Source organism: Bactrocera oleae, chromosome 2 (genome assembly GCF_042242935.1).
Source record: "Bactrocera oleae isolate idBacOlea1 chromosome 2, idBacOlea1, whole genome shotgun sequence".
Taxonomy (NCBI): Eukaryota; Metazoa; Arthropoda; class Insecta; order Diptera; family Tephritidae; genus Bactrocera; species Bactrocera oleae.
In genome coordinates this window covers 66893042-66919596 of record NC_091536.1, presented here as the reverse complement: position 1 = coordinate 66919596, position 26555 = coordinate 66893042, and the positions used below count along the sequence as shown (strand labels likewise).

At 35.7% G+C, this 26555-nt stretch overlaps 1 protein-coding gene across 1 annotated transcript in view; it reads right to left on the bottom strand.

Moving 5' to 3' along the window:
* timeout (circadian regulator timeout) overlaps positions 1 to 26555 on the bottom strand; it is a 411432-nt gene that overhangs the window by 358006 nt on the left and 26871 nt on the right. The window contains exons 5-7 of the mRNA XM_070105532.1: positions 25808 to 25993; positions 18563 to 18686; positions 12991 to 13154 (exon numbers count right to left, since the gene is read on the bottom strand). Of these exons, the coding sequence (XP_069961633.1) occupies positions 12991 to 13154; positions 18563 to 18686; positions 25808 to 25993 (474 nt within the window). The remainder of the gene's footprint in view (positions 1 to 12990; positions 13155 to 18562; positions 18687 to 25807; positions 25994 to 26555) is intronic.

Below are 26555 nucleotides of genomic sequence, written 5' to 3'. Positions count from 1 at the left end.
GTATGGATGTTCGTATGAATGTGTATGCGTTTATGTGCCCATAGTGAAAATGTGAAAAAATCAAGAAGCAGCAGAGAATGACAAGCGAAAATGTGCAAAATGATTACAATGAATGCTTGGGCAAAAATCGTCCATAAAAATGAAGTTGTTGCAAAAAGTCATATTGGCAATATTGTTGTTGTAGCGCAAGCAGAATATATCCAAATGATGAAAAAAGTCATTAAAGCAAATTTGAATAGGAAGGAGAACAGGAAATGGCAGATGTGACCACCACAGCGCTGGACAGCGGCATAGCATAGAACGGCACGGATATCCTCATTTTGGTCGGGCGAACTTTCGTCAAAATGTTAATTGCTAATTGAGGTCAGCAGTCTTTATTTTATTTTGAACGACGTGGAACGAGAACACAAGCGCTGGGTGACTATTGAATGCCAGTGTAGGTGTGTGTGTGTATGCACTTTGTAGGAAAAACTTGAACTGGTAAAAATATATTTAGTTCAGAACTAGTGGAATTTCGTCCAAAGTTAATCCATCTGTCATATCATAAAATATCTTCAAAACTGTACCAAAATTAGTGTAGAAGGATATTCTTAAAAAACTACTTATTAGTAGTTCCTTAGTCCCATATAACTTAGAAACGAAAAGAGGCTTATTGCTTGATATATAGTTCTTTCGCAGTCTTTCAAATATCGTTTATTGCAACTTGCGGCATGCCCATATCCCGTATTTCGTGGATTGATTAAAAATATAAGAGTAGTAGTGGACAAGAAAACGAAATTAGAGCCCGTCGGTCCTTCGTAAAAATACCTTGTCAAATAAAAAAGTTTTCCATACAAGGACTTGAGTTTGATCGGTTAATTTGCATGACAGCTATATGGTATAGTTGTCCAATATCGGCGGTTTCGATAAATGAACAGCTTCTTGGAAAAAGAAAGAAAGTGTCTAAAATTTCAGATCGATATATTAAAATCTTAGGGACTAGTTCACGTATATACAGACAGACGGACGGACAGACAGACGGACATGGCTAAATTGACTCAGCTCCTCATCCCGATCATTTATATATATATTTTATAGGGTATCCGACGATTCCTTTTCCAGGGTATAAAAAGATTCAAGAAAGAATAAGAACTAGGAGAATCGCAACTATTTGTAATATTTAGTTGAGATTATATGGTAAATATATGTAAATCGGGGTTCATATTACTAAGTATTACTTTCTTACTAATTACTCCAATATTTAATAACTTGTCATGTTTTACCTTACAAAGTTAGTATTAAATTGTAACAAAAGAATTCGAAAAAATAAGTAAGGAAGTGCCAAGTTCGGGTAGAACTGAACATTTTATACCTTTGCAATTGGCAAGGATCAAAGCCGGCGAAATACTTTTACGTGCATAAGGTTTATTAGAACAAAGAAAATCAATATATGTTATATATGGGAGCTTGGGTAATTCGTGAACCAATTTCACATATTTTCGGCATTAAACTATAGTATATACAATATCATATGTTTAGTTAATTTTGTTAAGATATCTTAGGCACTTATGGACCAATATATACGATATAAAGCCATCTGGTGTAGGAGTAGAATACTACATATTGTTAACAGAAAAATATGATTTCTGAGTTTCATTAAGGTACCTCACATACCATCACCAATATAAGCGGGATAAAGTCATCCGGATTTTTTCAAATCTAGATATTAGTCATATGGTGGCTAGGGAAAGTTTTCACCCGATTTCATCTATTTTATGCCCACAGATACATTGTTATTAGAAAAACAAGCAATTTTTATTTCATTAAAATAACTCACATATTGACCGATATTTGTCGATTACGCCCAGCTACGAACTCCTCCTTTCTTTATTGCCAGGGAGCACGTTGGTACAAGTTTCATTACGATGTCTTAATTTTATCTCAAGTTATTGTTTATACAGACGGACGGACCGACAGCCATCCAGATTACTACTCGTCTCGTCATATGGATCAATTATATATATATAAGTGTATATCTATCTCAATTAGTTTAAGGTGTTACAAACAACCGTTAGGTGAACATAACTATTATACTCCGTAGCAACATATTACAAGAATATAAAAAAAATGCCACTTTAGAAACCATCCATTTTCCAGCAGGGTATCATCAATGACTTGTAAATGTTTGAGATAGACTAATAGCGACGTCAATTGTGCAGTATTTTGAGTTATCACGTCATATTTTTATTTTTATAACTGAAGCTTTTTTCGTCAATGGCGACCTGTCACATGTCGCTGCTAAATTTAGAGCAAAACTTTCACAAAACTTTTGTTATCATGCAACTACGATTTAAAAATGATGATGGCTATTGACTATAACATAATTGGGTCAACACTATTCGATTTAAATTGATTAGGAACAAGCTTGGGTGGAATCAATCGCCAGTAATAAATCAGGTATGTATGTATAAGTTTGAATCAATATCTAAATGGCGCATTTGTGGGTCAGAAATTTGGCAGTAGGTGGAAATTATGACTAACATTCGGGAAATTGTTAAGTTCAATTTATGCTCACGCATTTTTTTCTCCCTACTTTAAAGCTTACAAAAAAAAAATGTATGCAAATCTGCCTGTGATTTTAGTAAGCGTAATGATTTTGGATCGAATCAACTGAACTGAACTAATAATAAGAGGAAATCTAATAGTAAGTAACGTTAATATATCAGAATGTGCCCCATTCGGCTACTATTTAATTTGATCGATACAATTTTTTTCAGCTGAAGGTAGTAAAAACTCTTTTCATACCCATTTTCTTTTTAATGACAAACAGTTTTTTTGTGGCGCATAGCTCGGGTGCTGTAAAAAAAATTTATATTTTGAGAAATCAATAATAAGTTATCTGTGATCGCTTCTATTAAAGGACTGATTTTTCTGTTACCTTAAGGTAGAAGATTTGAATCTGTACATCATCCCCTGATACGCCTTATATTGTATTTACACACTCCAAGACTTGAGCAATTTTTCAAAAAGCTGAACAGTCGTAGACATCTAGCGGTGACTGCTTCTCCTTAGTAATACAAATGATGTCGAGTTCGCTACTAAAAGATTGATTTTTTCCTAATGCAAAAAGAAAGTCAGCAATGGGTCGACACGACGGAATGGCCTAACTGCCGCCTAGTTTAAAAAAAAGAGATTTTATGACCAATTTTTAAGTTACCAGATAAAAGGAGATTTTTAGGGAAAAAACGTGCTCCCTGAATAAAAAGGTGTAGTAACACAAACGTGTGACAAAAACGTGAAACAATTTAACTCTCTTTCGCAATGAATTGGATATAAGCCTCACCCAGCCACGCGATATAACGTCGAGGATGCTACTTTTAATTATTTTCTTTATGTATTAAAAAAAAGGTGGTTCTGAAATCACGAACAACTTCCTAATATTGGAAAAATTGCACTAGAGCACACTCTAGTGGCAAAATTTAGTAATACTAAATTCATTCAGTTGTCTCATTTCTCATAGTACAGGGTGTTTGTAATTAGTCGTGTGGTTTTCAATGACGCAATACTTTTTTCGGAGTTTGTCTTTTTAACAGCTGTTACTTGATTTATAATCATTTTGGCTCACCATTTCATAACAAACAGACTTACTGCGGAACAACGTTTGCAAATCGTGCAAATTTATTTTCAAAATAATGGTCGGTTTGCGTGACGCCATTTTATTATTTTTTTTTTTCAGCGATAATGCTCACTTTTCGCTGAATGAGTACGTTAGCTGAGACGGCAAGATCTTGCGATTTAACGCCGCTGGACTATTTTTCGTGCGGCTATGCACAGTCGCTCGTATACGTAGACAAGCCTGAGACGATTGACAACTGCCTCAATTGTTGCGGAAACTGATCAAAAATTGGGGCTCTCGGCTGGAATTAATTTGAGTCAGCCCCGGCGGTCACTTGCCACGTTACCACTACTTTTGAGACACACTGTATTCTGAGTACAAAAATTAATAAAAAAAAGGAAATATTTCTGGATTCAAAAACGTAAAAAACATCATATGTGCCATCTCATTCGACTCAAATTAGGCGCTGCAGTAAACTAGATCACTAGGTTTAACACATTTTTTGTAACTTTTTTTCGTTCTTTTCTGCTTTTTAATTAACTTTCCAGTTTACATATTCAAAGGAGAGCGCAAGGCGAAAACGCAGTCACATTTTCGAAATTACTTTGCGCATTTTTACTTTCATTTGTCAAACGAGCTGAGCGTGTGCCAATTTCCGTGTGAATGCATTCCACCAACACCACCGGAAGTGAGAATCTGTGTGCGCGTGTGTGTGTGTGCAAACAGCTGCGCATTTCGCATGAAATCAGCTGAGTGCAACATGTGAAATGCGGCGGCAGAAGAAGCACACAGCGAGCGAAAGTTGACAGATAACACCAACAAATGAACTAGAGTTCCCGCATAAGCACACACACATACAGACATATGCGCGTGCATGCAAATCTCACTAAAATTGAGTTATACCCGCGCGCAAGCGAACAGTTTGCTCTTTGATGCGAATAAATTTAGCTGATGCACACGCCAAGCAATTCAAAGCGCTGCGCGATAGTGTGTCGCTTTACCTGCAGGTTGCAATGCAACAGAATGATGGCAACATGAAAATTAAAAGCAAAATAAAATACAAACACGGTCTTATTTATTTATGTACAATATATATATGCAGTTACGAGGCATTTGTTAACGAGTTACGCGAATTGCGTGCACTCTGGCTTTGACAGCACACGCCGCTGATAAGCGCCTGCAAGTATGTCTTTATGACGGCACTGGGTTAACACTCGTATCTGGTGCGTTAATAATTGCCTTGTTGCCGCTGGTTGGTGATCTAAGGCTGTGCGAAGAATATTCATATAAATTTACACTTTTAATAATTATCAGCAGTTGAGCTGAGCCTAATATTTGCTTATATAAACTAATTTTATTCTGCCCAAATTATCTGCTTTAAGAGTCGGGCTCACCTAGCGTGAAATTTAAAAATAAATCGATTTTCATTCACATTTTGATAGGTTACACCATTAACAAGTAAGGAAGGGCTAAGTTCGGATGTAACCGAACCTTTTATACTCTCGCAAAGTCAAACGGTATACTCGTTTGAGATTTCTTTATATATTTTGCTTGATTTGTGGAAAGTGAAAGAATCAGATGGAATTTAAAATTGTGTTATATGGGAAATAGGCGTGGTTGTAATCCTACTATAGCATAGAAATATGAGAAGAATATTATGTACCGGTATGTATTTGGTTGAAATCGGTTAAGCAGATCGCAAGATATGGGGTTTCACCTAAAAGTAGGTGGTGCCACGCCTACTGTCTAAGTTTGAACGCGGTGCAGTGCTTGATTTATCGCGCTTTTATTAATTTTTAACAGTACCATTATATGGGGAGTGGCCGGAGTTGTCACCCGATTTCACCCATTTTCACACTGTCGATAGAGGTTAGTACATTTGTTCCCAGTGAATTTCGTTATTATAGCTTCAGCGGGTTAGAAGATATGCACATTAGGGGCCGGGACCACGCCCACTTAAAAAAAATGCCCCTCCTTAATGTGATCCTGTGTGTCAAATAACAGTATTTTATCTCATTGTGGAACTTAGGTTTGGCAATTTATTTGTTTTTGATTAATGGCGTCTTGTGGGCGTGACAGTGGTCCGATTACCCCCATCTGCAAATCAACTGTCTTACGGTACCAAGAAACATGTGTACCAAATTTCATAAAGATATCTCAATTGTTACTCAAGTTACATCTTGTACGGACGGACGGATGGACGGACAGACAGTCACTCGCATTTCAACTCGTCTCTTCATCTTGATCATTTATTTATACGTATATAACCTATATCTAACTTAATTATTAGGTGATACAAACAACTGTTAGGTAGACAAAACTATTATACTCTGTAGCAACAGGTTGCGAGAGTATAAAAATACCATACTAAACTTTTAAATCCATATCTCAAATAGTTTTGGAGTTACAGGCTTTTGAAATGTAGCCGATCACTACTTACTCGTCATTCAGGACGTTAGCGCTTTTTGTAAACCTTAAGATCGACTTGATATCTAACTAAGATACGTCCTCTAGTTCCTTGAAATTCGAAGCTCCTAGATATCCACGAGTTCTAGATAATGCTGGACAGAAGCATTGGCCATTGACTTCCCCATTTCCGGACGGATGGCACCTTTGGCAATCTTATCAGCTACTTAGTTTCCCAGAATTCTTTTGTGGCCTGGAACACAATATATGCACCTGCTTTCCGGCAGCCGCTACATCTACTGCCTCTCTGCTTCTAAGGATATTCTCTGACGTAATGCGATATAAGATTATTCCTCTAATTGCCGCCTGGATACTGACGTATATATTTCTGACCGCAAATACTTCCGTCGCTTGAACGCTTTCCTGAGATCCATCTCTAATCAATAGATTCCGGCTCCCACTTTATTAGCCGATTCTGATCCGTCTGTAGAAATGTTTTAAGTTTCGCTGTCGAGTCGCATGCTCCTGCGCCATCAACCCTCTTTTAATGTGACCTGAAACCTTCTCTTCCCTCCCAAATAAAGGGTATGTAGGTATGTATATTTTATCCACCAAACGTCAAAAAAATGTTTTTTTTTTTGGGTAAAAATCTAATTTTTTTTAAATGCCGCCATTTTATAAACTTTTAGTTGCCTTTTTAACCGAGGCTCATTGTGTGGTATAACATTGTATTATATTTATTTTATTCTGTAATTTCCAAGCATCGACTTTTTTAAGCTGTCAAACTAGGAGTGCCATTTGCTAGACTGATAAGGAAACATCTTGGAAGTCACACTTTCGTTGAACCAGTCGAATTCGCTGGAATGGAAATTAGCCATCTCAGCTAATTTTTGATAGGCACTAAGCGATTTTTCGATATATGAGGATCTTTTTGGATTAATACAAGTAGAAGTTTTTTGTATCGCAAAGAAACGACGTTTCAGAGTTTCGAATATATCAGGTATCGGAATTGTAATAGTATTGGAAGATCACTATAATCCGTGAAAGAGCCTCACTATCAACTAAGTTGACTAATCAAATTAAATTATGTTTAAAAAAATATGTTATATATTGTAGTTATATAACAAATGAAAAATAGGGACAAATTGAACTTCAATACCGTCATTCACATATGTCTTGATAAAAATAATCCGCAAGATATTTATATCCAAGCCCACATACAGAACAGTTCACAAATCGTACACACTTTCAGGCTCACGCTTCGTTGAATGTTTATATCGACGAATTTGATTTAGATTTCGCAAACATCACTCCCACAATACCGCTTTGATACAAATATTGCTCAGAACCATGTGTATGTGTATGTATGTACTCCTCACAGAACATCATTTAGAAACACAGCAGGATATTTTATTTAACTCAGATAACTCAAACGTTATTACAATTTTCAAAATGTTACAAATAGCGTGCCAATATGAAGAAAAACGATATGAAATAAGTACATAGATTCCCCTAGTGTCATGAAAATGTAAATTTTTTTATAATATGCTCGTAATAGGTGTGAAACCGTGCCTTAATAGAGAGCCATCCTTAATGTAGGCAACATTTATTTCTTAGAATAAAAATATTTCTTTTAGGCGCAATTCAATTAGAATAACGATGCTTTAAGGAGTTACTGAAAGGCTATAAATTAGATACCACTAGATATATGTAATAAGTCGGAAGCAAATACAAAATGGCAAAGGATATTTAAATAATTCTGTAAACGAAAAATTAATTATGGCGGTAATTTTAAGTAAATTATTATTCATTAAATAAGATATAATAGCAACATATTTGCGACATTTGTACAAACTAGTTTCATAATAAACTAAAAATTTGACTGTATTAAAAATATTAAAGTAACCTAATTAAAATTTCGCAAACCAAAATATATATTGCGAAATGCCAGGTGTTCTACAGCGTGCTTTCATTCTAATTAGCTAACAGTTTGGCAAACTTTCACGCAAAAATATTGTAAAATATAATTTTTAACATCTCCATTAGTGAATTTGTTTTGCTGATGAAAAACGGTACAAACAACTGCCGTAGTTGCATGCACTTTTTGTTGCGATTGTATTGACTGTTGACATTTACAATTCCAAGTAATGTTTTATCGGTGTAAATTTATGCTTTTACACAATAATTGTAAAGCGAAATATTTCGCTTTCATTTATTTTTTTTTCTTCGTTTTATGTGTAAATTTATAGAAGAGGAGATTTCATTAATTAATTGCTTTGTGCGAGGAAACAAAAGAGGCAAATCAAAATTGTTCGCTGTCAAGTTTATCTTTTAACAATGAAAGGTAGTGATTATGACGAAACGAAAGGTAACAAAAATTCAAAAATAAATTATGAAAATTTAAAATGAAAATATTAATATTGTCCACAACTATACATATGTATGTATAGTATGTTGCATATATAGATATTTTATTACACTTTTTAACTGCAACAGAGGGATATCATTATGCACATATTGTTTTTGTCGAACTCCTTATAAGAAAAATTATGATTTTTAGTACCTCACTTTTGTAAAGGTGGCCCATAAAACAAAGTGTATGAGTTTTGAATATGTTAGCTTGTCCTCAAAATAAAAATAGCTGATCTCAATACCTCACTTATGTTAGGGTGCTCCTTAAAACAAAATGTATGATTTTTAACACATTATTCATATTAGGGTGGACCTTAAAAATAAAATGTACTATTTTTCAATTTGTCAGGGCTGTTAAAACAAAATTCTTCAAAAACAAATTTAGAATATATTTAGTCTCAATCCTAAACAGTACCGTTAAAGTAGACAAAAGCGCATATGCATTTGGAATGCGATTAGAGAATTATTCGAATAATCTTAACCGTTCTAATCGATACTAAATTTAGCATATGCTACATATATTCGACTATATTAGCTGAAAATAAAAGTTAAGTTAAACATTTTTTATATGAGAGAACCACCCTACTGTATGTAAATATTACAGGTATTCCCTTCCTCTTCTACTTTAATAAAGTGGTATCGAACACATACCTACACAACAACGAAAGTCAGTACTTTGGCGTAACACAATATTTACATTTGTATGTACATCTACTCTAAGCCAGGCTTACACAAATACACTATTTGGATCGCAGTTTAATACAGTTAGCACGATTTCACAACACACGAGCTACCACAGTCGACTCAGAAAGCATTGTCACTAAAAAAAATAAGGATTGCAGCAATATATGTAAAAGCATGGTAGAGATTTGTACCAACTACTTGTAGTTATGCATGACAGGTATTAAGTGAGGATAGAATTCGCTGTGTGCGCTGCAAATTACGTACGTTATGTATCTACAACAAGTAAATACAACAAAATTTTCATTTATAAAAGTTTAAAGGGCTTAAATATTAAGCTGCCCTTAAGGTTAGTTTGGCCTAAATTCAAAGTAGTTTTTTATTTTTAATCTTCTATGCTTCATAAGCAACAGTAAAACGTGGATTGGTAGACAAAGCAATTAAAGTAATTAAATGAACAAAATTACCGATAAAAATTACCGATAAAACGATATATCTATATCGACATAAAATTGATTTTTGTTTAAAAATTTTATCGTTTTTTTCCCATATAACACCATTTTAAATTCCATCTTTTCTCTTCTTTCACTTTCCACTATGCAAATCAAGCAACAATATTCGTATCGGGGTAAAACTTTGCGTGAATAATACATGTTAAGTATGCCACCTTGTGATTAAAAATTGTCTAAGGCAAACCAAAAATGTTCAATCCCCTAGGCACTGAATATGTGGACGCCAGTGCCTCTAGTTGAGTTTTTATCGAAAATATCGGTCAATGTGTAAGATATATAATTGAAATTAATTTAATAAAATAAATAAAAGAAACTCTCGAAAATAGTATGTTTTTGTGTCAAAAATGGGTTGAATCGGATCAATACTTCCTTTAACCCTTATATACCTAATATAATTGCTCATAATTTGAGTAAATTTCGTTTAATTCGCTCTAATTAATTTCAATGTGAATGTAAATAACTGAGGCAACAGTATACTCAAACGAGTATACTATTTGACTATGCGAGAGTGTGTTTTTATTATCGATTATTTTTTCAGCATACAGAGAAACCAGGTTTAAATATAACCTTTTTCACATTTTATAAAAGTGTGTGCAGAGACTGAAATTTGCATTCATAGTAAGCAAGTTAGGGAAAGTTATTAAAGCAAAACATAATGGATTACAATAATATGATTAGACAGCAGAAGCAATTACAAGAGAACCGTAGTGGGCCTCTTATATACAAGTATGTACGTACACATATACTTGTATTTATATGTATATTAACTTATAGAATTAAAATTCGCACTGTGCGCCTGTAAAATATAGCATCCCTATATGTTTACATGCCTACCAGTATTTATGGGTTTCAGAGACAAAATAATTTGGTAAAATGCCATCGCTTAGGTTCGAGTAAATATAAATTATATGCATACATACATACATATATGCATTTGCAGGCTCCGTCTGCCTGACAAGAGCCGATTAGGGCCGACTGTAGCAATGCAGTAAGAGTTAGTAATAAATAGCTACAACTACAACAGCAAAAACAATAATAGCATTTATGTGCTATAAACAATTGAATTATGTTATATTGTAAGCAAAAGTATCAGAAGCTTAAACAACAATAACAAAAACCACCAGACAACCACCATTCCTGCTAGAGTAAATAGAATATTCCCGGAAAGCTGCAACTGGGACTCAGTGCAATCAGACCGAACAATTGGTACTGAGATCAAGGCACATACACGCACACATACTAACTGTAAACGGCAGTGCGAGTGTAACTGAGCCGGCAGGCAGTCATTTATGCCCAGTGAGTCACTCACCCATTCATTTATTCACATTCATTTACACATTTAAGTAAATAGTCGACCAAATAACCAACTGGAGTGCAATTAAAATTCAAGCAAAGTTTTCGACAAGTATGTAGCAATATAGTTTATAGCTGGGCTCAAAACTTTTTATGTGTATGAGCGAGTGATGTTAGACGACACAGACGCTTCTACACTTATGCTGGTAATACGCTATAGAGATAATAATTTTATGCTCGAGCACGCGGCAACAACATGTTTGCAAAATCAATTAAACTTTTCGTCGATACGAGAGCAAAGTGCATGGAAATTCTAAAGCAAACTAAGACAGCAGACACTCGCAAAGACAACAAGTTGACTAACAAAAATAACAACCAACAATTTTATCAGCGTAACTGCAGCGAAAGTTTTGCAAACACAGCGGCGAGATTGGGAACGTGAAAAGCGAGCATGTGTCTGTGTGTGGTTGTGTAAAGAGTAGGAGAATTGTCGCTAAATCTTTGCGAAGTAACCGATTTAATTTGTTGTTGCTGTAATATAAATTGTTGTTTTATTATAAATAAATTGTTATTGTTGTTCTAATATAAATTCTTGTTGTTATTGTTGTTTCCATTGTGATATTAATTTGTTATTGTTGTTGTTGTTATGGATGTTGTTATTGTTGTTGTATTAAATATTGTTATTGTTGTTGTTCTTAGTTGTTATTCCTACTATTTTATACATAATTGTTGTTATAATTTGTTTGTTTGTTGTTTCAATTTAATGTTTTCTTATTGTTGTTGTAATTTTCCTTGATGTTGCAAATTTAATTGTTGTTTTAACTAGCGGGTTTATTGTTATTGTTGTTGGCATTGCCATTGTATCATCATACCCACTAACTAACTAACTGTCTAACGGATATACAGCTGACATTCCATCGCAATGTTGTCGATTGCATCATTTTACTTGTATGAACGAGTATTTGTGTGTGTATAAACATTTAAGACATTTCACACATTCATGGCCAACGATGTCAGCAATCCTATTAAGCTTCAGGCAAATAGCGTGGCATAGCGAAGTAACTAACGCTTACTATACTAACACACATACTAAGGCTCTCACACATTCATGTATGGAGCTATGCATTGTTACTGAAGCTTTCGCAAATTTTCACAACAACGAGAGAATTTAAACGCATACTAATGCAGTTTATTATAAATAAACAGACATGAAAGTGTGCTTATACACAGTAAAGCTTAAAGTTTGCAATGTCGAAGTGCACTGCAATGCTAGTTGTTAAACTAAAGGGCAAAAGGGCCATTTTCAGCTGCATTTGGAGATAGTAATCGATAATATGATTGAGGGCTGTCAATACAAGGTCTTACTATTTTTCCAAGTCTTGTTCCCCATAAGCACCTATGGTAGATCGAACATCAAATAAAGCTCACTGACAATAATTACCACTCAACCGTTGCATAGAGTTAGGCGCCCACTTAAGTAATGAAGCTATTTACGAACTTTTTTTCGATTTGAGTTAACGATTTGATTTTATCATTCATTTTTTTAGTTTTTATTTCTTTTTTGTTTTTTTTTTGTTGTGTGTATCGAAATTTAACTAAAGATATTAATCTCGATATAAGAGGACAGCCCGATAAAACATTAAAGAAAAGGGTTCACTTAAGAAAATTCTAAAAATATGAAAAAAGTAGTCCACGTATATACAGACAGCCGGACATAGCTAAATCGACTCAGTTCTTCGTGCTTATCATTTATCTACATATGTATATGGTATATATTTTTAAGGGCCTCCGACGTTTACAAATTTCGTGGCAAACTTAAAATGCCCTCTTCAGGGCATAAAAACTAATTTTACAGATTCAAGATAAGCAAACAAGTAAATACGTATTATACGTTTGATTGATATGTTAATAACTCGAAGAGCAAGTAAATATAATTTCTATAGGATTAAAACTCTTATCTTATATGCTTTCGACGCTCAATGTCAGTAAACACATATGTGCGTATATAACACTTTATTTACTTCAAGTACTGCTATTAGTTTAGTTGTTTGTGTTTATCCTTAATTCCCTTCCGGAATCTACCATACTTACTTGGTGCTATGCGCCTCATTGTAGTTCATCAACAGATGCAATATTGTCTCTCGATACTCCAGCACATAGCAGACATTATTCAATAGCATATCGAAGAGGGCCAACGCTCGATCGTCCTTAACTTTCTGCAGCGCCAACAAACTCAACAACAATTCACGGAATGTCTGTAATTAAAAACAAAAGCAAAGAATAAGAAATGAGAATAAATAAGAGTTTGGGAGCAAGGCAAATTGGAAGCGAAGTTCTGTTACTTACACGCATACATACACAGTTACATATATGGTAAATAAAGTGGTAAGGCAAATGGTAAAATAATAAACAACTAAGCATAGCTATAGTCGAGTGTTATGGCAGGGTTTGCAGCTAACTAAAGTTAATAGAAGAACTTAATAATCCAGGGTCTAAGTAATCAAATAAAAATAATGCATCAGATATTGACACCCTGATGCTGGGAGATTTACTTATGCAGAGTAAAGAGTATAGTAAAGCTAAAGAAGCTAAAGATCTTGAAATAACCGCAAGAATAGTATTTTTCATTTCTCATCTTTTGTTTTAGTTTTTTTAGTCTGCCTTGATGTATGACCTTATTGACCTCATGTACTCTTTTTCAGTTCAACCATAACTCTATTCTCATAGTGGCAGACTAATGTAAAAAATTGTTTACTCAAAATGTTTTCTCTATGAGTTGATGAAGTCTGTCAACTCTTAAACTATAAAAACTTTCACTATAAACTCGAGTTTAAGGTTTTATAAAATCAAAGTACAGTGTTCTCTCTAACCCCAAATTTAAATTAATTCCACTACGCATTATAAGTACATAAATACCAAAAATTGCTCAACGCTGTGTTAAATGATAAATACTACTGTGGCGTATAAAGTCGAGTTTATGGTACAGAGCTTGGTTATGCTTAATAACGCTGCATAAGAACCTGCCAACCAGGCTCTCGGAGCTTCTGGTGAATCACTAACGATGTGTGTGGCCCAGCGTTGTTCTGACAGAACACAAGTTTCCGAACCCAACCGTCTTTGCTTGATGTTGTTGTAAGTGACACACTTTTAATCACTAGTAGTCGTCCGCTTTAGAAAAGAATCGATTTTGTTGTGATTTAGCAGCTATTCGCAGATGAAAATTCGTTCCTGGGCAATCGAAACAGTGTTTCCATGAAGGTCGGCCTCGACGATATCTATAATAAATTTTCGACAAGTCAAGCGATCATAAAACTGTCGAAAAAGTTTTTTAGTTCAAAATCTTAGCTTTCTAACGCCATATGATCACCGTAACCACTTATACAACGCGATATACAGATTACCAAAACCATTTATTGAAAAAATAATGGATTTCTTTTTACTAGACCTTATGTATGTATTAATACAGTTCATCTACATAAACTCAAACAGATAAATTTAACCGCAATCGCGAAATATCCTGACAGTATTTACCATATATACATGTATAGATTTTTATTCGGACCAGATCCCATAATCTTAGAGTTAAAACTCAGATGGCTTCAGATTATCAAATTGAGATCGTAAGTAAGCAAATGAATGATAAACTCATACGGATACAGATTTTTTTTTGGTAATTATATGATTATTATCCACCAACGACAACTGCAGATCTGTTGGTAGAAGTCTGTAATGTACCGCAGATATTTCTAAAATAAGGATAATTAAGCTTAAAATCTTCACATCCGGTAAAGTCGAATCAACGGAATATTAAAGAAACTCATTGCACTAATATTAGCACACGAAAATAGATTTGAAGACTACTCCAATGAGGACTTGCAAACAATATATATAAACTGAAGGTTGTTTGAATGAACATCCACCAATGTTAGAAGTATTAATCTTCGCTTTGTCATTGAAATACAATATTTTCGTGGATCAATCGAGCGACGATAAATATTCTTCAGACCTCTTGCTTTGATATTAAGAAAAGGAGATTAGCAGAAGCAAAGTGCTTTTCAACATAAGAAATTAATTGTGGAATAAATGACTGAGAAAAAGTCCCTCAAACTTTGGTTGGAGTAGGAGGTTAGTTAAAGCACAATTTGTTTAGAAAGGCATTGATAGACTCGAGAAAACATTTCATTGTTCCCGTTGAATATTGCGAAGTCGGCGCTTAGTTCATTAGTTTAAAAACTAAAGCAAAACTTTGCAACCTCTTTCGAATATGTAAAAGTAAGAGATTATCGTAGTGGAAAAGAAGAAATGAACAGTTTCAGCAAAGATAAAAACTAGATGAACTACAATTTACTACCGGATTATTTTATGCAAATTGGCATTAGATTCGCTTAATCAAGAACATGTTGGCCCCACTTTCCGTCAAACACCGCGCAATCTACGATGTGAAGTGTAGTAGGTGTAAAAAGACCAGCACATGCTTTACAATAAGACTACTTCACGAGCATCTAATTAAGCAAAACGTCGCTAAAGAAGCGGAAGTAACATTACTGAAGGATACGAACATTTGTGCGCATTTCTAATGAGTATCAGGCGAGACTTGACTGGAGCTGTGCGAAATAGTGCAGCAGCATGTCAAGACTCATGCATTCAACGAAAGTGTGTGAGCGTCGCGGTGCCATATTGGGTATGAGTTAAGGAGTTTCAGAGACGCCTTCCTTAGCCACTTCATAGACACCTGTGTAGTAGAATTTGTGTAATGCGAGTAGGAACGAGACAGCGTTGTACTAAGTATTAATTAACGCAAGACCCGACGCCGAAGACATGCGCTGAATTCGATTCGTGTTAATGAACCAGCGTGACAGCAACTAGCGAGCTTATGCGAGTACATACTTGAGCAAATTTCGATTGTATCAACGGCAGCACGGTAAAAAGAGCAGCAATCGACACCAAATCGCAACGTAGGTGGAGTACCGGCAGGGCGGCATTGCGGCACGTAAATGCAATGAACTGCAAAGCAGCTTTACTTGGTAAATAATCTTGCTGTAAAATGCCACACGTGACTTTGCCTTCGTAAATAGTTGTAATTTTTTCATGCTCTCAAGTACTTGTATTTACAACTAACTGCATATAATTTTATGTATAGGGTGGTTCATATACAACCGGTCAATCTGAAACGCGACAGGTAAAGCTTATTCTTGTTAGAAATTGTCCTCGCCGGAAACTTGTACCTTGGCCCCTACAGCAAAACTAATCCTTTTAGAGTTAAATTACATTGAAAAATATTTCCAAGCGAAGATCATAGAGTATGAGTAGTAAAGAATTTTTTTAACCTGTTACGTTAAAGTTATGAACTTCGACAATTTTGTTTCTGGCAATTGGGACCTTATATGTACCTCTGACACTTCAAATCATAATGATATGATATAAAATCTTTCTGCGTCTAGTCCGATAATCGGATTGTGGCGCTCTCGTATTAGTCGATTGACAACCTCGGAGATTTTATTTGAATGCGTTACATTCTTTTGACCCTTGGGGCGAACAACACCCCAGAGATAGAGTGAGAAACCATAAACGAGTTCTTAAAAAATTTCTTTAGCAGAAATATTTTGAAAACTTGGCCCAAAAAGTACCAAAAACAATCATATGAACCACCCTATATATGTAAATGTCAAATATCTTTTCCTTACTACAACTATTTCCTGCAGAAAATTCCTTTGCTTTTGTTGTAATTGTGACAAGCATACGATCATGTACGTCACTCTCTACCTCTTTCGCTTCCTCAGCATTGCAGACAAAGCACTTTGACTAGTTCGAGTAGTGAAATTCCACATTTTTTTGTTTGCTGCTGCCAACTTCTTTGCAACATTTGATTTCTTAACATACTCAAAGCGTTGCTGCGTTTTCACTTAATAACCGTAAAATGTGATAAGTCACTACTACAACTCTTCAGGTTGCTTGGCAAAACTCCAATGTAGCAGGAACCGACATACATAGTATGTAAGGAAAGGAGTTGTGCGAACAAATTTGTGGCAAGTTGCATCAACATTTGAAATTGCCACGACAACGCAGAGAGCAGCGAGAAATAGGAAGTGGCGAAGGTAAGTAAAGTGATGAAAACGAGCAGCATAAAAATGAAGGCGACAAGTGAAGTTTTGCGCTCGAAAAATGGCGTGAGCTAGCAGAGAGCAAATTACAAACATCACGGTACATGATGAAATCGGTGGTAGTCGGTCGAAGTAACAAAGCAAATCACAAATAGTAGAAGTTGCAAATGGTGGTAAAGCGATGGAAAGTCATAAAACTACTTTTGGAACAAGAAATCACAGATATAGGGGCGGAGCTGGAACTATGCGCATATCTGTAGAACAAACATGCATGACTTTCCTATAGCCAAAGAACAATAGTAGATTCGAAAAGCCAGATGGTTTAAAAAGCTGGATGATGTTTTCAGGTCTTAAAACGTATTATAAGGAAGCGCAATCTATATATATTTTTTTTTTATATAGAATATTTTAATACGACTGATCGAGCGCTACTTGGATGTGGAAGAGGGTTGCCTACAGGGTGTATTTTCGAACCAAATTGGGTAGACCGTTTGATGACCTTCTTAGAGCAATCGACCCATAGATTATTAATCTTAAATCCTTCCGCCTGGATGACACTCATCGAATTCGATAGACGGACTGAGGTCAAGACCTAGAGTACAGAGCCGTCTCCCTGTTTTTTCTACGTTAATCATCTGTAGCTCTGTAACAATCCTGGTGTCCTTGAACGAAATGTGTATCTGTGTGTCTTTTTCGAAATGCGATAAATCCGCTTCCTTCGCCATGTTATTAGACCCTACTGCCATCTAGCTGCATAGTACAACATTGGGCAACATAGACTTTTTACGCTAACGGTATGACTTAGTATAGTTTTTCGAATATGAAACTCTAACAGCAGTTGGTTGATCATTACGTCTATTTTTCAAAACTGATACTAAAGGAAACCCTGAGTCATTCATTAGGCAAGCGATATTTATTATTAATGGAACAATGTAAGCAGAAAGGATTATTACTAAGAAAATCAAATATGAAGAGAAAAAAAGGAAAAACTAAAGATTGGCGGGAATAATTTTACCTTCTATATGATTACCGGATTAAGGTTATCAAACGTTGGTTAAAATATTTACAGAAGAATATTCAATGATCCAGAAAAATGTCACACTTTTTTCCTCTAAAGCTCTTATGAACCAATGGTTTAATTTTTTTTGCTCAAGATTGTAATGCTTAAGGCTCTTGGTGTTTTCTCTCAAAAATCTGCTAAAAATAACATCGGACTTAAAGGTTTTTTCATTTGAGACAACTTCATATAAAAAATACCTTTCTTAAGACGAGACGAAAGTATTCTCTACTAGGATCTGACTTTTCGGTCATCATTCAAATTGCGTTCTAGCTGATATGTCAAGCTATTTTAGGGTTTTTTAGGCCCCTAAATGTTTCGAATTTGTTTTTCTTTCTATAAAATTACATGTAACCCACAGTTCGAGACTCGCCACTGCCGAGAACTTTTCAACACCAAATAAAAAAATGCATGGAGTGCAACTAGTTTATTAGACACATACCATACATTTGTAAGTACAAGCACATACATATATAAATGAATATATTTTCAAGTTGGTACTCACCTGTAGTGCGACATGCAAACGTTTCGCCCAGACGCGCGCCTGCTTCTTGTCGCTGATAATCATGTCCATATCATGTTGCATACGCGTAAGCACCCAGTGGAAGCACTGCACGCTCAACGACTCGCTGCAAGTAAATACGAAGAAAAGAGAAAAAATCGTTCGACTACTCATACATATGCATTAAGGAGCGTAAAAATGCACAAAGACGATAAGTGTTAAAGTGTGGAAAAGTGAAGTAATGAGTTTAAGTGTTAAGAAATTAAAATTCAAATGCAGCAACAAATAACAAGAAACACCGAAGTTGGGTCGCTGTGCGAAAGTAGAACTCCTCAAAAGTTGCATTTGCCGAAGTGAAGATGCGGGGGAGAGCGCGGTAAGTGGCAAATACTTTGTAGTAGTTGAAGTCATTAACAAAATTACAGAGAGATACGCTTAACGGCGCATACTTCAGAATGGTACTAGACAGGTATGTCTGGACGAAGCGCAACATCTGCTCAACTTACTTTGAAAATGAGTTGGGGATTAGTGGAATGAGAACAGAACTCCGCGTTTGCGGTAATTACTAAAATGTTTAATCCGGTGGCTGGCAGCAAATGAAATGAGCGCAAAGAAAAGGGGAAAAAGGATAACTGGAATTAACAGAAAGAAATGGAACCGAAAAATATACCTTATATCCGCTCTAAAAACTCAGAAGAAGAAACTACAGGCACGGTATGAATGAAAATTTGCGCTTCTATCAACTTTCGATTACACCGGAGCAAGCCTAAATATATTAGCTTCATTAGTCAGGCGTACCAAATATGACATACTTTTTCCAAAGTGAAGATTTATTTTATGCTCGAAAAAAGTTTCGAAAAACCGATCAAAGCCGGTAGGAAGACTTCAATAGTATTGTTTTGTAAATTTAGCTGGAAGAATTACATTGTTGTAGCCGAGTGGGTCCTCTCAACTAATCGGCCTCAGAGAAACTTAGGTCTTTTTTATGGGTATAGAATTTTTGAAAGGGATAGTTTTTAACTCTGAAGTGTCTTTCCAGGCTCCCTTATATCTAGTTAAAAGTTACTGACTACGATTCTTTCTATTCCCAAGGCATTATTGGTTTTTGCTTTTTCAAAACTCAGGATGAATATAACCTTACCAGCAATAGTGAGCGGTACAGGATGATTATTCACAACTTTGTGATTTTCCAAATCATTATCAATCATCGAAGTGCTAAATAGTTCCAGCAGGATAGTGTAGTTAACAATATGGGGCGCGAAACCGTCGCTTTTTTTCGACGAAAGTGAAACTTCAGTGAAAGCGAAACTTTAGAGAAAACATTTCGAAAACTAAGACGATTGATAACCGAGGTCATGTGATTTAACTTCGTCCGACTACTTCTTTTGGGAAAAAATCAAGTTATGCAACTGCATTGACCAATTGATGAGATAAGGCCAGTTATGCTGAAAACAGGTGGTGGAAAATTGGAAATATTGTGTCCTTAAGTAATTTTTGCATTATAGTTTTATGTATTTAAATCAAACTTTTTGAAAAATCTCTTAACTAAAATGACAAAGACCGAGACACGATCAAAATTATTAGTTGTTACAACTTATTAGTGGGATGTGGAAGGCGACCAAACCACTAAAAACAAATAAGCAAGATAACGAACCTAAAATTCGAAGGTCGAGAGAGAGGTATAGAAAGGCAACTACAAAATCTCCAGGAGAAAAATGAAATTTTCTACCATTGACCGAAGAATACCACAGAAGCTATGATCGATGAATTTTGCCAAGACCCTTCGAGATCACATTCTGAAAAAATTTTAAAATATACAAAAAAAAAGTTTATAGGAGTTACCCGTCTGAGTTCCTCAGTTGTCGTACAGACAAAAAGCTTTTAGTAATCCTAAGAACAGCTCGGTCTCCTTAAGATCGAAAACAAGGCTCAATTGGAAACATTGTGCGTAGAATTTAGGGACTCAATTCTCTCAACGACTGAAAACTAAATTTCTTCGGTTGTTCGGTACCAGAGGAGAAAGACGTCGACATTTATGACGGCTGTAACATATGTATGTATTTCTGAACTTGGAAAGCTTGTGGTTGGCTAAACGCTACACTGCCTTGAAATGGTTACAAGCTCTACAGCGCTGCATCATCACTTCGCCACAATAGACCGCACAATCGAACAATGCACGAAACAAATTTCACTGTTATTGTACACAAATTTTAGCAAAATTTTAACTTTATTTTTTCTTGAAAAATTTACAAAATATTTTCTTGTAGAAAATGACTAAACACAGTGGTTACTATGTTGCACTGGTGGAGGAACTCAGGGAAAATCCCTAAACAAATTGCATTAACGCCGACAGGCAAAGTTTTGAAAACTACAAGCAACAACCAGTTGGCTGCCCACACAAGATTTTCCTGCCGAAGTTTTCCACAAGTGGGTGAGCCAACTGTCATAGGAGGTCTCACTTAGTTGGTACACTTTATAACTATTTGGCACAGTTGAGCGACACAATGTCACGCAGCAATAAACGAAGGAATAAATAAACGAATGAAGGAGATTCTGGTTGTCGCTGAGGGCACGCAAGGGACAAGTGGACCGAAAGCAGTAGCGAAATGACAACATTTTTGTAAAGCATCATTCTTGTCATGTAGAAACTAATTTGCAAGTAACCAAAACAATTTTGAAGATATTTTCGCAGTGGCAAAGCTATAGGCAGGGCTACACGGAATGACAAGCAAAATAGTTTCCGAGAAAAATAAAAGTAAATAAATAAAATTCTCTCCAAATCTCAACCTTGGCTGCCGAAGAAGAAGGGATGGCAAAATAAATAAGTGAATTGTCTGCTAGCTAACGGAAGACGCTCGAAACGTATGTGCTTAGCACCAGCTGTAGGTGTTGAAGACGAGGACAACAGAATGTTGGAGAGTGCAAGAAAATTGGCGAAATTTCGTTAGCTTTGAATGAACCAAACAACAGCGCAACAACAATGGACAACAATGGAAAGCGTCAGTCACCGAAGTAGTAAAACAAAATAGGGAACATGATGGACAATGCAACCCTGTACAACAAGTGCAACCATCAACCGCTACCGCCGAACAACGCACAGCGGTAGCTGCTCTTTGCCGCCTGGTCGCTTCGTTGCCGCCGCGTCTATTCTCTAGCGCAACGTTTAAACAATAAAACTATTGTTGCGCCTGCCGGAAAGGAATAAAAGCAAAAATATTTATCAACTTTCCACCACTTTCATTGCGCATTTCCTCTCTCCTTGTCGCACAGAGGATTTATGGAGCGTCTATGGTAGAATGACCAGCAGTAGAGTGAACCGGCTGGCAATATTGTGGTTGGCTAGAAAATCGGATGCGAGTGAAAGCATTTTGTACGAAGCTTCCGCGCGCGTACTAAATAAATTTAACATAGCCAACCGACAATAAAATCTGACCGAGAAGAGCATTGAAAATGCCAAAGGCGCCTCAAGCAAACAACCTAGCTCGCTTCGCACTAACATTATGGTAGTCTAAAATTTTCTTTACAGCTTTGTTAGTCTGACCAAGAACAACGAATTCTTTGGTAGTAATGTCGGTATAGTCAAAACACAGTGTATCTGAAAAGTGTTAATCGTTGAATAAAGATAGAAGAATAATGTTTAGCAACCGACTTATTTTCCTCAAGCGAGTCTATTTTGGAGAATTCGGTCTTATGAAAACTTGCATTATTTTAGCAATCCTTAAGGAATTGTTTGGAAAAAAAAAAATTGTATTAGATGAATGTCTCGAAATGCCTATCTTTATCTATATTTCGACTAATGTCGATGACTAATAATTGAGGCATTCCTATGACATAGGGATCACAGTTCCGAAAAGTTATCGGCATATTTTCATCAGCAGATGAAGTCAAGTATGAGCCCTCAAGTAGATGAAGCATTTTCAGAAAAAATATCAAACAACAACACAACCTGGTTCTTTCCCACGCATATATATCGATATATGTTTGATTTTTAGATATAATATAGTCACAAAGGGATCTCTCTTCTTTCCATTAATTTACTTGAATTCGGAAAACGGTAGAAGAGAAGTTGATTACTTAAGTGGTTTAGTTCTTTTTAAGTTAGTAGTTCTCTTTGCAGTTGAATTCAGCTAGCTTTATCTAAGGAAGTTCATTGGGGCCTCTGGCGACCCCATTTCAAACATTTACTTCCTACAAACATCTCAGTTACTTTATAAGATGTTTATTTGTTATTCAAGGCTAGTAAAGGGTTGTTTTAGACAAGTGGTTCTCAAGAAGAAATAAAGCGCATATAATTTAATGTTATGGCCAAGAATTTTGCTTTATTATAAACATAAGGGCTTGCCAATATGTATTAAAAATGATTTCGGGCAAGTTACTACCGTGGCTGGATTGAATAAATTCCAGCCGTGAGGCCCAATTGGGCTGATGTTGGAACGAAAAGTCGTCCACATCAATATCTTTATATCCATATATGTATATACTTGTATATCTATAGCCTTCTCCATTGACTCAATCTCGAACATTATGGACCAATGATTCCCTCTGCCTATAGAGCACACCAGTGACTCCTTGAGAATGTAACGGCGTCTCAATAATGGCTTGTTGGTTATAATCACTCCAAACGCCACAATTTTATTTATTATTGTAACATAATAACCAAAAACAAAAGTAATCTTAATCGTTGAACAAAATTCGTCGCGCGGGCCTAACTTATATTTTGGTAATAAATTTGCACGATTTACAAACGTTGTTATGAAATGCCAAAGCAAACAACTTCATCTCGGCCAAAAAATTTAATTAAATCTTGAACATTTTAGCGCGATCATTTTTTGCAAATGTCGACGTGGATTCACTCAGCAACACTGCATCGGTGAATTTAATTGAATTTTTAGAAGCTCCACAAAAGACCAGTGTTTATCGATGGTAAGATTAATTCAATCGAGGTCGTAGATCATTCCAAGACGTATTTCGTTAAGGTCGTCCAAAATCAGTTGATGTTCGGAAACTATTAATTCTGTGCGCAAACTGATGCCCATTTGTTTGTCAGTTGTCTTTCAATAAATCAAGAAAACCAACCACCGAAGACGAATCGCTCTTCACCACGCCAATATGAGCTCTCACACGTCGACTGAAATAACTGTATTTTTGAGCACTCAAAACATCGATTTGATGAGTCGTCCACCGTATTGTCCTGACTTGACGCCGAATGGCTTCTTTTTATTCCCGTACGTAAAAATTTAACTAAGTGGTCAACGTTTTTCGACACCTGAAGGGTCGGTTAATGAGTTCAAATTACAGCAAAGCAAATACAATAGAGATGCAGCATAAAGGTATAACTGTGAATAAGAATGAACTAAATTGAAGGAATAAAATCGCGCTCAAATGAGATTGAGGTTGGGGTAGGGAGACTAGTCAGCTTAGCTTGTTGCTTCATAAAGATTTGTGTTGCAGTTGCCTTAACGACGAATCGACAAATATGAATGGAATGTGGAAATGGGAAATAATATAAATAAATGAATGTTTAGCATGAATAACGGATTAAATGGCAAACAGTATTTACATAGATAAGTATGGATTTAAATATGAGTAAATATGTAGGTCGGGAAGATGAGGCCAATAAATTGGTTTATATAATATAATTGTTTTATTATAAGACATATATAAGGTAGGTGACATTCTTACAGCAGCCACAAGCGAGCTTAGAAGAAGAGTTGTATGAAGGTATAACTTAAGACCAAAAAGCCATTCTGCAGAAAAAAATAATAATTTTATTTAGATTTACGATTTGTTGGTACAATTTGCTACACAAGACAATGAAATGGTAAGCTTTCGGTGAGTTTTTCTAACTCAAAGTAAAACTGTGGCAATAAAAGTGTTTTATAGACACCTCAATCAGATTGGCAAAAGTGCCTCGACAATTGGATCAAACGCATGCAAGAGTGTAGCCGTTTGAGGTACAATGGCATGCTGTCATCATAAAAATATTCTTACGGTTTGGAAAATAGGTACAGAAAACCTTTTAGGAGGTAGAGCCGCGCCCACTTTTAAACAATCTTTACTCCTCAAGTGTGCCTTGCTACTGCCCCTGTACCAAATTACAGTTTTGTATCTTAATTTAGAGATTAGTAATGACACTTTATAGGTTTTCATTTAGGCAGTGTTCCGATTACGTCCATCTGCAATACCAATCTCTCTTGGGTGTCGAGGAACATATAAGTATATACAAAGTTTCATCAAGTTAGCTCAATTTTTACTCAAGTTATCGCTTGCACCGAAAGACGGGCATACAGACAGTCACTCGGACTTCAATTCGTCTTGTCATCCCGAACATTTATATACATGACTCCGTATCTATTTCGATTAGTTTTAGGTGATACAAGCAATCGTTAGGTTAGGTGAACAAAACGATTTTACTCTGTAGCAATATGTTGTGAGTTTATAAAAAAATACCCGTGAGAAGGCAGGTAAAGGGAGTATTGAAGTTAATGGGTATTCTCCCACCCGATAGTCGAATATTACTTAGATAGCATACCGTGGAGAGTTATTACTTTTTCCTTAAGTAACATACTCCACTCAATAATAAAAAATATTGTGTTACGTACTTTTCACACTCACTGTACATAAAACCCAAGACTATTTGCCACAACATTGGCAACTGCAAATGCATTTCTCCCTTCAACTATCAATAAAATAACACCAGCTATGTAACTGTTGGAACTTCACAAAATAGAGCACTTAAAAATATAATTTTTTGAGGTTATGTCATAAAAACAAGAATTTAACACTCGCACTCACAGCCATTTACGACGAGTGCGATGCAACAAAAATGCAACTTGAGACAATACTCAGGCACTTAAATGTGTTTTACGACATTGTCAGCGAAAAAATACGAACAACAAAAATTGCAATTCGAAGAGAATTTTTTCGGAGAAGAGAAATACGCAAAAAATGTCTGCACTTAATTGCTTCAAAATAATAGTATTGAAGGACGTAGAATAGAATCAACAATAGCCAATAAGCTGATTTCTCTTAAGAAAAGCTCAACTGCCATATATTGTATATACACTTGACTACCGTTATCGCAATGAAAACATTACTTATCACAGTCAGACAAAGGGACGCGCAGCTAAAAAGTCGGGGGCACATCAGTCAAACTTCCAGCGAAGGCAGTCTTCAAAGCTTTGTATATAATCTCAATTTCTTACGCTAGCCGCATTTTCTGTGGTCTTCAGCGTGCTTCGTACTCACCTCACCAATTCCAGTTGCATGCCGCTCAACCGATTGAATTCCATGAAAAATCGTATCGCCCACAAAAGGTACGAGTCATCATGATTGCCAGTGCCGGCGTTACGTTCCAGCACACGCCGCACCTGGCGCACCAGCGTGTTGTAAGCCGACCGAAGGATCTCAATGCAGAACTCGCGCAGACACAATCTGAAAAATAAAACACAAAAACAAATAATACAAATAAATAATAGCAATAATAATAATGAAAGAATAAAGGGAAGAAAATAAAATGATATGAAATAAAAGTGCTGGGAAATGAAATTACAGCAAAGCAAATACAATAGAGATGCAGCATAAAGGTATAACTGTGAATAAGAATGAACTAAATTGAAGGAATAAAATCGCGCTCAAATGAGATTGAGGTTAGGGTAGGGGCGTACCAGTGAGGTTTTGTGTGGAGGGAGGGGAGACTAGTCAGCTTAGCTTGTTGCTTGATAAAGATTTGTGTTGCAGTTGCCTTAACGACGAATCGACAAATATGAATGGAATGTGGAAATGGGTATAAATAATATAAATAAATGAATGTTTAGCTTGAATAACGGATTAAATGGCAAACAGTATTTACATAGATAAGTATGGATTTAAATATGAGTAAATATGTAGGTCGGGAAGATGAGGCCAATAAATTGGTTTAGTAATATAATTGTTTTATTATAAGACATATATAAGTTAGGTGACATTCTTACAGCAGCCACAAGCGAGCTTAGAA